Source organism: Salmo salar, chromosome 07 (genome assembly GCF_965601325.2).
Source record: "Salmo salar chromosome 07, fSalSal1, whole genome shotgun sequence".
Lineage (NCBI taxonomy): Eukaryota > Metazoa > Chordata > Actinopteri > Salmoniformes > Salmonidae > Salmo > Salmo salar.
In genome coordinates this window covers 20,347,175-20,363,005 of record NC_138297.1, presented here as the reverse complement: position 1 = coordinate 20,363,005, position 15,831 = coordinate 20,347,175, and the positions used below count along the sequence as shown (strand labels likewise).

The 15,831-nt window shown below is 43.7% G+C and overlaps 1 protein-coding gene across 2 annotated transcripts in view; it reads right to left on the bottom strand.

The window, feature by feature from the left end:
• Positions 1–15,831, bottom strand: part of LOC106608611 (ubiquitin carboxyl-terminal hydrolase 53) — a 60,976-nt gene that overhangs the window by 31,294 nt on the left and 13,851 nt on the right. For both annotated transcript variants that reach the window (XM_014206643.3, XM_014206644.3), the window contains exons 2-5: positions 3,942–4,665; positions 2,873–2,965; positions 2,509–2,643; positions 552–662 (exon numbers count right to left, since the gene is read on the bottom strand). In XM_014206643.3, coding sequence (XP_014062118.2) covers positions 552–662; positions 2,509–2,643; positions 2,873–2,965; positions 3,942–4,085 — 483 coding nt within the window. In that variant the 5' untranslated portion in view covers positions 4,086–4,665. The remainder of the gene's footprint in view (positions 1–551; positions 663–2,508; positions 2,644–2,872; positions 2,966–3,941; positions 4,666–15,831) is intronic.

Below are 15,831 nucleotides of genomic sequence, written 5' to 3'. Positions count from 1 at the left end.
ATCAAAGCAACCCTCCTGCTGGAGAGCTACTGGGGTATACAGGCATTTTGTTCCAACCCTAATGTAACTGTAGCAGAGCAAACTATTCCGCTACAATGCACTCGACCACAACGCGTTCTGACACCAGCGGCCCCAAAGCCACACGACACCCGATTCCACTAACTTGTTGAGCAGCTGATTAATTGAATCAGGTGTGTAAAAGCCTGCTGGAAGAAGATCTTGCATATCTACTTGCTCTCAGAGTTGGCCGCCTATGCATCACCATCAAACCCTGCATCAAAGCTGTCTGATACGTAAACGACAGGACTGCTCTGGGATTTAGTGAGAAGAACATCATACTGGCATGGAGGGATCTGAGGAAAACCCCCCTCTGTATTCCAGAGTAGCAGCCCCACTCTGGAGACGTGACGAATTGGGTAGCTCCCATCTCAGACAGTGATCCATGTGGCTGCTGCTGTACCCCCGGATGGTGTGTGTGTGTGATCCCTGTGCCTGCAACTGGATATGGACCTGTGTGTGTATGCTACCAAATGCTAGGAGTTTCCTTTAACCTGTTCGTAGAGTGTCATGGCAAACTTCTGGTGTGTGATGCAGGACTTGGAGGTGCAGGCATCTGTCTCCTCAGACACAATGTGCAGGTGGATCCGTTCCAGAATATTCTCCTGTGGAAATATAGCATGCCGATAAGAAATGGGTCAAAACAAACAGGTAATAGTTTTCACCGAATCACCATTAGCAAAGTTAGCTTGATCTTATCAAAAGGAAAATTCACATTTCCAAATTGAAACTTTGGTAATCAACCCCCTCTATTGAAATATTAGCAATCATCAGCTAATTAATTTTCCTCAGCATGTATTACCCTCAACTCACCCTCAGCTATACACTTATCTCCTTAATGTACCAGTAAAGAGAAAAATAATGTCTGGTAAACCAATACTTTCCCCCCTGATACATCTGTATAAACCTGTATTGTTTTGTGACATTTAACAGCTAGGGAGTTATGCGGTGCCTCAGTACTGTAGTTAAGGAACCAGTCTGAGTGCAAGCGGCCTCCACTTGAAACTCACCCATGTTGCTACAGAATCCCACTGGGTTTATGAAAGAGTCAGGCTGCTTTTAGACCTTCATAATTTCACTGCCATTTAATCTGACACTGGCTAATTCTGCTCAGAAATTAATCCAAGTCGTACCGCTGAAGCATTAAAGGGCCTTGATTTTGTCTTTAATTTACGCACGTGAACCTAAGATTCACATGGTTATTAGGTCATTAGGATAAAGAGAGAATAGCTATATGCAGGGATGATTCAGATGACATGCCTGACCAAATTGTAGGTCAAAATAAAGGGACATAAACCTGCGATCTCACTTTACATTTCTATTCTAGCTATATCATTAAAACAGGGTTGTTGCCAAACTGAGAATGGTGACATTGGTTACAGAACAAACATTTCGTTTTTTGTTTTGTCTGGCACCTGACCTTCTGACCACCACCTTGGATTTGATTGGATTGTGGTTCTTTCTAAATCCTTGTTTATTCAAAACAAACTCCAGTACGAGACAGAAACCACAGGAATCTGAGGTAAATTTTACAAACGGCCTGTGTGAGTAGTTCCCTGTGTTGCCGGGGAGCTCGTAGAGTGGGCTTATTGGTTATTTGGTTTGGCTGGCCTCTCGTTTTCTCATCACCTCCTGTTCTACAGAGAAAAAGAGACTTAATTTTCAAATCCATTTATCCTCCACTGTAGAATGAGCCCTCCTGAGTGAATGACCTCCCCACTCGAGAGCTGCTGCGCTGAACAGAAAATGAGTGTACGTTTGTGCTGAGTAGGTTTACAGCAATTTCGCTACAGCGTCAAACACAATACTGGCAGACAGAACACAATGTACTGGAGTGTACCGTCCCCTAAGCCCTATGGCTAAAGAGGAACAAAATCATTAGTGAAGATGAAGTCTAAAACTAGATGTAATGTACAGTAATATTCCTAAATCCTGGATGTTTCTTAGTTGGTGTTGAAGCGTCTGAACATTCCTGGTCTGAGCTTGTAATGACATTTTCTCTGTTGGGTCTAGAATGAGTGTTAAAAAGAACAGGGTAAGAAAGCATTACTACTACAGTGGAAGTTAGCCAAACTAAGCACAAGTGGACTGAATAGCTATGGTTATAATGAATCATTCAGAGGGCTCATAGAGACATCTTTAAATCACTCGGAGTGATGCTGCATACACAGTGAGGAAACCGTAAAGGCCCAAAGATGGTGCTTCTGCTTCCATAACCCGCCACCATTATATATTACGGGTTGTGTCGAGGAGATTGGTGGGAGAGGGGACAGGGCTCTTTCAGACGGTGACTTTGCTGAAATTTTTGTTACAGCACATCTGCCCTCATATGTCCCCAACCCACATTCCAGTCTTTCCCTGGGAAGGCCCCAGTCGCCTCTGCTCAGAGGCCCCCCCCCTGGATACCTGGGTTATGCCGGTAAGCTTGGTCGGTCACCATGGGAAACTTACGAAGCACTCTGCAGCATCGTCCATGAAACCGAGCTGAAAGCGGTGCTCGTCCTTAAAGGTCTCTGCCAGGGCATGACGCAGGTTGTCCGAGGGCAAAGCGCGCTCCCGACTGTGCTGGAACTGGGAGAAGATGCCCTGCGGAAAAGGAAAGAAGTTGGGAATTAACCAGACCATTCATTTAATTTGAGGTTTCTGAACAAACCTAACTGACCTTCAAGAACCTGAAAATGAAAACATTTTAAATGAATTATTAACAGCAGTTCAAGGAACAACTACGTGTCAGCAACAATAAAGTCCTAAAAAAGTAACTTTAATATATTGTGATTGCTTGCAACAACTGTAAGACTTGATGTAGGGTGCATACCTTCAACGCACAGAAGATGCAAGAGTCTCCGAGACAGACGTGCTCGGGAAGCTGCCTCAGACTGCGTCTGAAGATATCCAACTGCCACAGCACCTGAACAATGGATTGAAGAAAATATATTATTGAGAAAGTATTGTCATGTTCATTAAGTTCCTCATTTTCCAAACCAAACTCTCATTATAACCCAGACTTGCCCAGCTAATCCTTCCCGATAACCTTTGATGAAAGACAGGTTTTTAATGGGATTTGTTTTAGAAACACTCTTTCAGTTCCAAATGTGACACTCGAGGGCCAGTTAATAATTATAGGTGGAAATCAAGCTTTATCCAGCTTTACTTCACCTGTCCTCAAACATTCTCAACCATGGATTTGGGGCTAGATGGCCTTCCTTGGTAGATGGTGCTAAGATTTAAAAGGGGGTCTCTGGTTGAGTCAGGCCATGAGGAGGACAGAGGAAGGAGGGAGGGAGGGGAAATAAAGAGGGGAAGGAAGGCTACTGTTCCTTGGAAACATAGCCCTGGGTGTCAGATCTTCACCCAGCTCAGCCATGTCTCGCCCCCTGAGTCACGGCCTGGAAGAGTGACCTCACTGCGGGATGATTACACCCGTCAACCCTGTCGCCAACTGCCATCCCACGAGCCAAAAACAACCTTCCAGTAACTTGCCGGGACATACTGACGAATTTACAGTGACTAAGATATGGGCTTTGAGGCTGTAAAGTAATCCTGGTGTTGGTAAATATTTTTGTCCGGAGGGACATGCTGTCGACTGCTTTCTTATAACTATGCAACGCTAACATGAGTGACGTAGCCTACTGGAAATGAGAACATGTTTTGTATTGACTCGGCTTACCAGGTTTGCAATAAAGGGACTTGGCATTGTTGCAATTTACATTAAGCTATTACTAATGTCCCTAATCAGAGATTAACAGTGTCTCTACATCCATCCCATTGTTCTGGATACATAACCATTAAAAAACAAAGCATTTCTGTTCATGGCCATTACCTCTGCTGCATATGAAGAAAACATGCAGTAATAATTTACTATTTATTGGTAAGTTAGGACTCACCTGCACCGCACTGTTGAGAAAGCAGCTATTCTGCCCCGGCTCATTCAGCAGGCCTTTGGTGGGGGCTAGAGACAGCATGCTCCCCGGCTGGTAGGATTTGGCGAGATTGCCCCCCGGCTTCCTGAAGAACTTGGCCCATGCCATTTGATAGAGCGTCTGCCTTTGGACGGGAGTGGAGTGACTCGGTGAGGCAGACTGGGGCTCGTTGCTGGTAGCGGTGGGATCCCTCGCCCCGTCAAGAAACGAACCCCGACAATCTGAGGCTACGTTATTCCGCTATCAGCAGCTATTTTCTTGCTACACATGGGCAACTACTGCCACCTCTCCACAGCTCGATAGGAAGGCGATTTTACCTTATCCACCACTTGGAAGAGTCTTAAATGTCACAAGAAAATTGGATTTTATATTTTAAGTCACTGGCTAGGAAGTCTTTTGAATCCAGAGAAAATCCTTTCAAAACAGATTGCTAGTCTGATTGTTCTTATGCATAGCCGTTTTACTCCTGAAGTAGGGGTGTTAGGAATTCTCTAACCTGGATCATTCTGCACTGGGGATTCAGTACAGGGATGGGAGGGGCTGTGGGTCCCGGTTGTCTCTGGGGGCTCTCCACATTGGCCTGACGTTATTGAGCAGTCAAATAGAACTGATCGTCCCTTTCCAAGGTTCCTCCATAGCGAAGATCTATCCAGGCAGCTCTTACCATTGGATGTCAATTGGGTCTGATCTGTAAAAGAAAGAGTGAAAGGCGACTTGAGTCACAACAAAATAATAATTTAACTGAAAACAAATGAATATCCAGGAGAAACATTCTCTCGAGGACCTATTGTGCAATACTGTATGACCTTTATTGAAAAAGGGGTGTTTGGATCCTTCTAGTCAGTAAATTATATTTCTGGCAATAGTTAACATCAGGTTTCACCTATTTCCAGGGCAGTAGTTGACCCCACCCTCTTATAAACATATGTCAACAAAGCTTATACATGAACTTTTTGGACCACCCTTATTAAATGACAATTAGAACATATCCCCCCCCATTCTTAACACATTACCAAAGAGAACATTGTTTAGGGCTTGAGAAATCAGGTCACAAATTCCAAAGTCCACCAAACTAAGATATCATATTACGTGGTGGAAAGCTTAAACCTTTCGTCATCTTGTCACTTTGAATAGTCGTGCCCCAGCTACCGAGTTGAAGGTTAAACAATAATGGGAGCGATGCCAAGTTATACGGTAATATCATCTGCCCAGTAAACAATGTAGTGCAAATAAGCTACTTGCAGCACGCCTTCCTTCAGGTTCAACGCCTGGTCAATGGCCAGTCTTCAACATTAGGCCACATAGTGCCTCTCATAGCCATGCCAACGTGTGTGTTCGCCTTGGAGCGGACTTAGCATTAGGCTAACATGGCAGACAAGGCATTATCCTGCCCAGCCTGACCTGCTGCTCACCATAGCCTCTCAAAACATAACCGGGACACATGTCGTAAACCATTTGAGATTCAGTTGATCCTGGAAGCAGTGCAGCCCACATGCTCAAGGGCCTACCGGCACACAACTTGAAATGCAATAACCGACCCGTAAGGCAGCCACGACAGAGACAACAGAGCTGTTTCCCAGAATGCTGCCGGTGTCATCTGCAATGTGTCATCTGCTCGCTTTGGACATGCTGGTTAAGGGTTGTTTAAGTACAATGCATGTACATATACTGTATTTGTGCTAAAGGAGCCGGGCAATTCAGTACCAAGGTTATTAGGGTGACACATCCCACTGGGGAACCAGCAGACCACAGTCAACCAACAAGCTTCCTAAACCATGTGGTGTTTTGTTGTTCTTATCTGCCTGTTTGAAACTTGTAAATGTTAGCTGAGGAACAAAGGATTCTATACAAATGTGTATTCTATTCACATTAGTGTTACCCATATAGCTAAAAATGTGGTTAGGGGAAGTTATCAGACAAGTGGGATAATCACAGGAAATGATCTAGAAGCTATAAAATGACACTGAGCAGCAGTTTCCAATGTCATACAATTCATACTTCTGTTTTAAGTTAGGCACCTCTGAGTACATGATGATGCAAATACTGTATTCCACAGCTCACAAGCACCCATGTAGAAGAGTGAAGTGCCATTCATAGCTTAACAATCAACAAATAGATCCACAGCATTAGTAATCTACTGTGACTGGTAGATACTATGTGTTAAGGCATGCAGTCAGAAACGGACTGGCCATAGGGCAGTTCTGGCAAATGCCAGATGGGCTGGTCCATCTTTAGGGGTTTTATGCACAGAATTATCATTATTTAACCGATTATGAGGGTTTCAAAGAAAAAGAAAATGGGTCAGAGTTGGGGCCTTGACAGAAAGAAAAATGGGCCATTACTTTAGAAATGCCCAGGCTACATTGGCACTGGCGCGACAGACAGCAACTAGACATGACCATCTTATGTCTCAACAACATAATAGTCCAAGGTCTCTATGCTACCCTTGTCAATAGCACCAGCATTCATGTCTGATTTTAATATTATAGTTTATTTTAAAAGCACAGTGGCTATTGACAACATGTTCTGCAGTTTTACCTGCGCGGTCACTATCATTCTTCCGGTCATAGCTTCTCTATACCAGCAGGTTAGGTAGTCTATGTGTTGGAATGAAACACCATCCCTGTCTCCCTGGTGTGCAGGTATTCAGCCAGTACAGGTCAAAACAATGTCTGCCGCTCATGCTCTGCATTGTCATGTCCTTTAAGAATGCTGTCACCTGCCCTGACCACGGGGGTATTATCCTGTGTGACCTACAGTCAATGTGATATGTTAATTGGTATCTTTTTCAAACTAATGGGAATGTAATGACTGCCACTACACAAACAAAAGCCTCGAGAGGAGTCAATGGCCTCAACAATGCCATAAAAGATAATTCGATGAATCTGGCAACAATAACGCAATAATGATTATCAATGGTGACGAACAAGGTAACAATCACAAGGCCTCGGGGCCAGACGGATTACCAGGACGTGTGCTGAGAGCATGCACGGACCAACTGGCAAGTGTCTTCACTTACACTTTCAGCTTCTCCCTGACCGAGTCTGTAATACCTACATGTTTCAAGACCACCACCATAGTCCCTCTGCCCAAGAACGCCAGGTAACCTGCCTAAATGACTACTGCTCCGTAGCACTCACGTCAGTAGCCATGGAGTGCTTTGAAAGGCTGGTCATGGCTCACAACACCATCATCCCGGAAACACTAGACCCACTCCAATTTGCATATTGCCCCAACAGAGCCACAGATGACGCAATCTCAATTGCACTCCACGCTGCCCTTTCCCACCTGGACAAAAGGAACATCTATGTGAGAATGCTGTTCATGGGCTACAGCTTAGCATTCAACGCCATACTGCCCACAAAGCTCATCACCAAGCTAAGGACCCGGTGATTAAACACGTCCCTCTGCAACTGGATCCTTCACTTCCTGACGGGCCTCCCCCACATCTGCCATGCTGATCCTCAACATGGGGGCCCCGCAGGTGTGCGTGCTTAGTCCCCTCCTGTACTCCCTGTTCACCCACGACTGCATGGCCAAGTACGACTCCAACACTATCACTAAGGCCTGATCACCAACAACAATGAGACAGTCTATAGGGAGGAGGTCAGAGACCTGGCAGTGTGGTGCCAGAACAACAACCTCTCCCTAAACGTGAGCAAGAAAAAGGAGCTGATCGTGGACTACAGGAAAAGGAGGGCCGAACACGACCCCATTCACATCGTCAGGTCTGTAGTGGAGCGGGTCGAGTGCTTCAAGTTCCTTGGTGTCCACATCAACGAACTATCATGGTCCAAACACACCAAGACAGTCATGAAGAGGGCACGACAACACCTATTCCCCCTCAGGAGACTGATTTGTTTTTACATGGGTCCTCAGATCCTCAAAGTTCTACAGCTGCACAATCGAGAGCATCCTGACCGGTTGCATTACCGCCTGGTTTGGAAACTGCTCGGCATCAGACCGTGAGGCACTACAGAGGGTAGTGCGTATGGCCCAGTACATCACTGGGGCCAAGCTTCCTGCCATCCAGGACCTCTACACTAGGCGGTGTTCGAGGAAGACCCAACAAATTGTCAAAGACTTCAGTCGCCCAAGTCATAGACTGTTTTCTCTACTACCGCACGGCAAGCAGTACCGGAGTGCCACGTCTAGTTCCAAAAGTCTCCTTAACAGCTTCTACCCCCAAGCAATAACACTGCTGAACAATTAATCAAATGGCTACCTGGACTATGTAATTTATTTATTTATTTTAACACTGCTGCTACTCACTATTTATTATCTATACATAGTCACTTTACCCATACCTACATGTACATATTACCTCGACTAACCTTTACCCCCACACATTGACTCTGTACCGGTACCACCTGTATATAGCCTCGTTACTAGTATTTTTATTTACTTTATTTAGTAGATATTTTCTTAACTCTTTTTTCTTAACTGCTTTGTTGGTTAAGTGCTTGTAAATAAGCATTTCACGGCAAGGTCTAGACCTGTTGTATTCGGCGCATGTGACAAATAAAATTTGATTTGATAAATAAGTAGGTTGGCTTTAGAAACCCGAGATGGCTGCATGTGACAGCATTGTTTTGAAGGCACCGCTGAACACAGGACTATCTCCAATGTTTAAAACCCCTACAGGATCGGTGGGTCCCCCGCGGGACGGTTGCGCTAACGTAGGCTAATGCAATTAGCATGAGGTTGTAAGTAACAAGAAAATGTCCCAGGACATGGACATATCTGATATTGACAGAAAGCTTAAATTCTTGTTAATCTAATTGCACTGTCCAATTTACAGTAGCTATTACAGTGAAAGAATACCATGCTATTTTTTGAGGAGAGTGCACAGTTATGAACTTGAAGATGTGCCTAATTGGTTTATTAATACATTTGAGCAGTCTTGATACAACATTTTGAACAGAAATACAATGGTTCATTGGATCAGTCTAAAACTTTGCACATACACTGCTGCCATCTAGTGGCCAAAATCTAAATTGCGCTTCGGCTGGAATAATACATTATGACCTCTCTTGCATTTCAATGATGGTACAAACATTTTTTTTTAAATGCTAAATAATGCATGGTTATCTTTTACCAGATCTAATGTGTTTATTTCTACTACATTCATTTCACATTTCCACAAACTTCAAAAAGTGTTTCCTTTCAAATGGTATCAAGAATATGCATATCCTTGCTTCAGGTCCTGAGCTACAGACAGTTAGATTTGGGTATGTCATTTTAGGTGAAAATTGAAAAAGAGGGGTGGATCCTTATTAATACCCTGTGAATTTCAGTTTGTGACAAAACATGCAACGTATAGTGTGGAAAAAAATCATTGTACCATCTAAATTGCTGTGAGATATTTTCAGCTGTTTGAAGCTGGTGTACAAAACTGAAAGTAAGAGGCAAAAACAAAACTTAAGAACAGGAAGCATAGAAATACCGCACATAGAACAGATCTACTGCTTCTTAGACTTGCTTTCAATGACAAATCTATAACTTGGTCAGGTCACCCAAAAAGTTACACATTGCAGCTTTAAATGAGTCTTTGTTAATGATGGCAAGACTTGTTTATAAAGCACAGTGTGGCTTGATCACTTATCCTTGGGTCTAACAGAAAGTGCAGACAAGCAAAATCCACCAAAAAACATCTGATCTCAATGAAAAGCACATTCCACTGAGATGGCAGGCCTTTCAAGGGGCCTATGCATCACATCTCTATTGGATTCGTTTTGCATATCCTTGTTCAACAACAACAACTGTCATTTGCATCCCTGACTAGAGCTGGGAAGATAAATTACAGACACCGACTTCCTCTTACTGAAGCATTTGTGTGTACGGTCAGTCATTTTCTGTGATTCTGCTACACAATATTCCTCTAAAATCATTATTTGGTCAACAGTAATATCCTAAGTATTATGTTGATTCATAGCCAAGTGAGGGGTTACCCGAGTCATTTCACTGGTCTGGATGTTTGGAATCGACCAAAGCACATGAAGGAGTTATGAGACGTCCTTTGTAAATAGAGAGTCTTGCTTAGTGTCTTCCGAATTCCAAGCGCAAACAAAAAAATAATCTTGTCATAGCAAAAATGCTAAGGCTAGCACCTTTGAGCAATCAGCTAGAGTGTCTGTTCTGCATCAGCATTTTTGACAGGGCAAGGCTGTCCGTTAGACATGAACACCGCAAACGTGACCTGGTCTACAGTGTGGAAAATGTAAGTCATCTGGTGATGTAATTGATCTATTAGAGATGCGTTGATAAATGGCCTCAGAGGTTTAACTGATGTATTTATATGGCAATGACAAGAGTCTTTCATTAGTCGATCTGTCGTCAGACTGTATCATCCTTTAACATATGTCAGATAAATAATAACAAACCGTGACTGTTCAAGAAGCAGCCACTGGCAGAAAAGGTGTCATCATGCACTTAATTTTACAGAAACGCAAAAGGCAAAGCTCAGTTTGTTTTACATTTTACATCAAGTTGCCATAATACCTGTGTAACAACTTCAATAACTGACTTCCCACTCTTGTTGCCTCCAATATGAATCTGAGGCATTTCCATACTTCTATACTGAATCCTTGATGTTAGACAGTGGTGCAGTGTGCCTTTGCTCAATGCAGATCAATACATCATCCCACCTAGCTGGCGCATTACACACCTTTGTGACGGCTAAAGCGTGTCCCTCCCCACAACTCGCCGACTCCGACTCAACGCTGATGGATGGCTTTCCCAATAGGAGAACACATTCAGTGGTGAAACTAGTTCCCTGGGGTGATAGATTGCCCAGTGCTTTCAGGCTAGCTGCTGCTTTTTGTCCTCAAATCAAATTAGGTATTAACAATGGTCTTTAAATGTAAATCATATTCTCTCGGAAGATGTTGCTCATCTTGAGATTCTGGCATATGAGACGATAAAGGAAAGAAATGGTATGGCTCATTGCACTTTAAATGTATGCAGTAGGCTAAATCTATGGGTGTCAATCTTAATGAAAAGTAAAGTATATATACTTTTTTCTTTCTTGACGTTTTAGCTAAGAGCTGTCTATGGCAGCATAACTTGGATGAATGCCAAAAATGTAAATACGGCAACTTAACATTCCATGACTAATTTAAAAACATATTCAAAGTTGTTTTTCCCGTCACTTTGACCTGTGTGTTATCAAATTAATTAGACCAATCTGTTCCAGATTGACTGTGGTCAACTCAACATGTTCAGAAATCACACTTAAAATAACCTAAGACAGCTGCTATAAATTTTTTTTTTTATACTTTTAGAAACTCTTCCACTGTTTGCTATGACGCCTCCCAAAAATCTTCCTGTTTCACACATTATACGCATGTGTGAAATGGAAATATCCTAAATCCCCCTGAGACACCGCCGGAAACTGTTTGCCATGACACCCAGCCTGACCCAAAATAGATGAGAACCAGACAGAGCATGTTTAGGAAATAACAAAAGAAACCATGTCCATCCATTGTCACTTTACTTACTCATGCATGAAGATATAACAGGGCACAAGTGAGGTATCTGATGAACTAACAGCCAAGAACACATTCCTGAAATATAGTCTAAAGATGGCACTTTTCCTCTAGAACCTACACATTGGTAATAAACTGAACAAGCGTAAGTTGTTTTCACACAGACTTGGAGAATAAAGGGAACGTTAACTTCCCAAATCAACACTAAACAAAACAAATACCCACCAAGGAAACAGATTACGTTGTCGTTTGCTGACACGTCGAAGGTTCAGAAGTTTGCCTTCCTTGCTTATGCTCGCCGAGGTTCTACTCGAGTGTTCTGTTTGTAAACAAATTGACGGCAACTTGTACCGTGGCAAGGAAAAAGCAGATAACGGCGGTGAAAGGTTGACAAGGACTGTTTATTAGTTCCCTGACTTAATATGTGGAAAACTGCATACTAGAAAACTTAAATTAGAATGGATATAGATATATTAAAGCTACAAAATGGGCTTCCTGAGTGGCGCCAGTGGTCTAAGGCACTGCATTACAGTGCTAGAGGTGCCACTAGAGATCCTGGTTTGAGTCCAGGCACTGTCGCAGCCGGCTGCGACCGGGAGACCCATGGGGTGTGCAAAATTGGCACAGCGTCGTCCGGGTTAGGGAGGGTTTGGTCTGCAGGGATGTTCTTGTTCCGTCGCGCACTAGCGACTCCTGTGGCGGGCCGGGTGCAATGCACGCTGACACGGTCGCCAGTTGTACGGTGTTTCCTCCGACACATTGGTGCGGTTGGCTTCCAGGTTAAGCGGGCGTTGTGTCAAGAAGCAGTGTGGCTTGGCTGGGTTGTGTTTCGGAGGACACACAGCTCTCGACCTTCGCATTTCCAGAGTCCGTACTGGGGTTTCAGTGATGGGACAAGACTAACTACTAATTGGATACCACGCAATTGGGGAGAAAAAAAGGGGGTACAAAAAATAAATAAAATGAAAACCTACAAAATATTATTGGTTGGTACCATTGGGGCCTATATGTTCTTGCCAGAAACAATCAAACTGTGGTTAACTGCTTTCAAAAGCCATGTTCTGCAAACCTACAGCAAGTTAAGAACTCAGTAGATTGATATACAGTTAGCCATCCATTAAATCAACAGAGGGAACATCCTTGACCAACTGGAAATGTCATGTCCCTTCCACCCTCATGTACTGGGGCCTCATTTATCAACCATGTGTACATTTTAAATCTTAGCGATTCTGGCGTACGTGCAGATTCTAGGATTCGCGTGTGCCACAAATTGGGAGTAATCAAACTGTCAACATATACACATATTCTCATCGATAAAATCAGAGCCATATTATATTTGAGCGCTACAGCCCTACCAGGCTGTCTATTCACCTTTTATGGTAACAAAAACACCCTCATTTTCTGTATGACTTGGAAATGTTGAAACTGGATCGTGATAGTTCGTAAAAGCCCAATGGAAAATTTGATCACATTTTTGAAGAGGTCTGGGCAGAATGTTGCAGTGACTTCTTCAAAACTAAAAATGCATGCCGCCAAGCGGGTGCCAAACACTGGCCGCGCATTCTGCAAGATTGATTGTCCTTTCTAACTATTTAAAAGTAAATGCTACAGTCCACACGTCTATGCAAAATAAATGCAAATTGTTGTTCAAAATGCCTCCGTTTCATCATTAGGCCTAAGTTTGAACATTTTTATTAGCCTATCATTATTATATTTCCTGTGCAGCAAACATCTCCCATTTCCACAAACAATCATAAGCCTATTTGCTTGCAATACAGTTGACCAACCTTCTTGAAGTTGTGTGCACGCATGGTTTGGGATTTCCGTGGAGATACGCACACATTCCCGTCAAGGTCAACGTTTATAAATACCAACCTTTGCGAGAAAATGAGGCCCCTGGACTTCAACAATTCTCCCATGTGGGGCTGACATTGCACTGTCATCACTGTTTGTGTTGTCTTCATCAATTGAAAAAGAGTGCATTCCCACTAAATATAGGCCTAACAGACTTGTCTCAGCAACTTGACACCAGACAGTTAAGCCAGCCTTCTGTGTTGGTCAGGGTTGGGGTCAATTCCATTTGAATTCCAGTCAATTCAGGAAGTACACAAATCCATGTTTTTCAATGAGGGAAATTTGGAATTTGGTGTACTTTCTGAAATGGAATTGACCCAAACCTTGGTATTGATCATATCCAATGTGCGGTCAATACTTCACTGACTACTTAATTTAAAGCTGCTGTTAGGCAAAAGCAGTGAGTTGCAAAAGTGAAGAGAAAACCAATGTTTATTGATATCGTCCCCCACACTCGGTCAGAACCTGCCTCACTTTGCTTCCCACACACATTTTTGCTTCAATTGGTTTCAATCGAAATCACTTGTGTATGTCACAATCTCTAGATGTTGCTGCAGAGGCCTTGGCAGTATGACTTGATGAAACATAAAATCCTCAAACCTTTTTGCCCATGTAAAAATGCAAGCTGACTGTGAGAAAACTGGGCTCAGCTGTGGGGAAATGAAACGAGACCACTGATGGAAATCCTGAAATAACAGAAAGGATTTTTTATTTTTTTTTAAATAAAAGAGAATTCCCTGCAGACTGGAGCAAAAGTGGTAGGCCCGATTACCGGCAAGACAGGCTACATTTAGGAGGTGGGAGCCCTGGTGGTAGTGGTGCCAGGAAATAACCGCTCACTCAACATCAACAAAATGAAAGAGCTTCAGGAGACCGCAGAGAGCACGCACCCCCATGCACATCAACGGGCCGCAATGGAGAGGGTGAATAGCTTCAAGTTCCTCGGCATACACATCACTGACGACCTGAACCAGTCCATTCACACAGACAGTGTGGTGAAGAAGGCGCAGCAGCACCTCTACAACCTCTGGAGGCTGATGAAATTTGGCTTGGCCCCTAAGACCCTCACAGACTTCTACAAATGCACCATTGAGATAATCCTGTTGGGCTGTATCACTGCCTGTTACGGCAATTGCACAGTCCGCAACCGCAGGGGTGTGCGGTCAGCCCAACATGTCACAGGGGGCATACTGCCTGCCCCCAAGGACATCTACAGCACCCGGTGTCACAGGAAGGCCAAGATCATCATCAAGGACCTCAGTCACCCGAGCCACAGCCTGTCCGCCCCGTTACCATCTAGAAGGTGGAGATGTACAGGTGCATCAAAGTTGGGAGACAAAAAAAAAATGCTTCAATCTCCAGGCCATCAGACTGTTAAAGTCACCACTAGCAGGCCTCCGCCCAGTACCCTGCCCTGGACCTTAGAGACTGCTGCCCTATGTACATTGTCATAGGCACTGTAAACCGTGTTCTTCGGATAGTATTCAGACCCCTTAGCTTTTTGCACATTTTGTTACATTTAAAGCCTTTTTCTAAAATTCTTTAAATAGTTTTTTTCCCCCCCTCAATCTACACACAATCGCCCATTATGACAAAGCAAAAACAGGTTTAGAAATGTTTGCTAATTTATAATAATTGTATTCACACCATTTACTCAGTACTTTGTTGAAGCACCTTTGTCAGCGACTAAAGCCTCGAGACTTCTTGGGTATGACGCTACAAGCTTGGCACACCTGTATTTGGGGAGTTTCTCCCATTATTCTCTGTAGATCATCTCAAGCTCTGTCAGGTTGGATGGGGAGTGTTGTTGCACAGATATTTTCAGGTCCCTCCAGAGATGTTCGATCGAGTTCAAATCCAGGCTCTGGCTGGGCCACTCAAGGACATTCAGAGACTTGTCCCGAAGCCACTCTTGTATTGTCTTGGCTGTGTGTTTAGGGTTGTTGTCCTGTTGGAAGGTGAACCTTCACCCTAGTCTGAGGTCCTGAGCGCTCTGGAGCAGGTTTTCATCAAGGATCTCTCTGTACTTTGCTCCGTTCATCTTTACCTCAATTCTGACTAGTCTCCCAGTCCCTGCCGCTGAAAAACATCTCCACAGCATGATGCTGCCACCACCATGCATCACCATGAGGATGGTGCCAGATTTCCTCCAGACGTGATGCTTGGCATTTAGGCTAAAGAGTTCTGTCTTGGCTGCATCAGATCAGAGAATCTTGTTTCTCATGGACAGTTTAGGTGTCTTTTGGCAAACTCCAAGTGGGCTGTCATGTGCCTTTTACTGAGGAGACCATTCTCCCCCGATTATTCAGTTTAGCGGGCGGCCACCTCTAGAAAGAGTCTTGGTGGTTCCAAACTTCTTCCATTTAAGAATGATGGAGGGCACTGTGTTCTTTGAGAACTTCACTGCTGCATAAATATTTTGGTACCCTTCCCCAGATCTGTGCCTCAACACAATCCTGTCTTGGAGCTCAATGGACAATTCCTTGGTTTTTGCTATGACATGCACTGTCAAA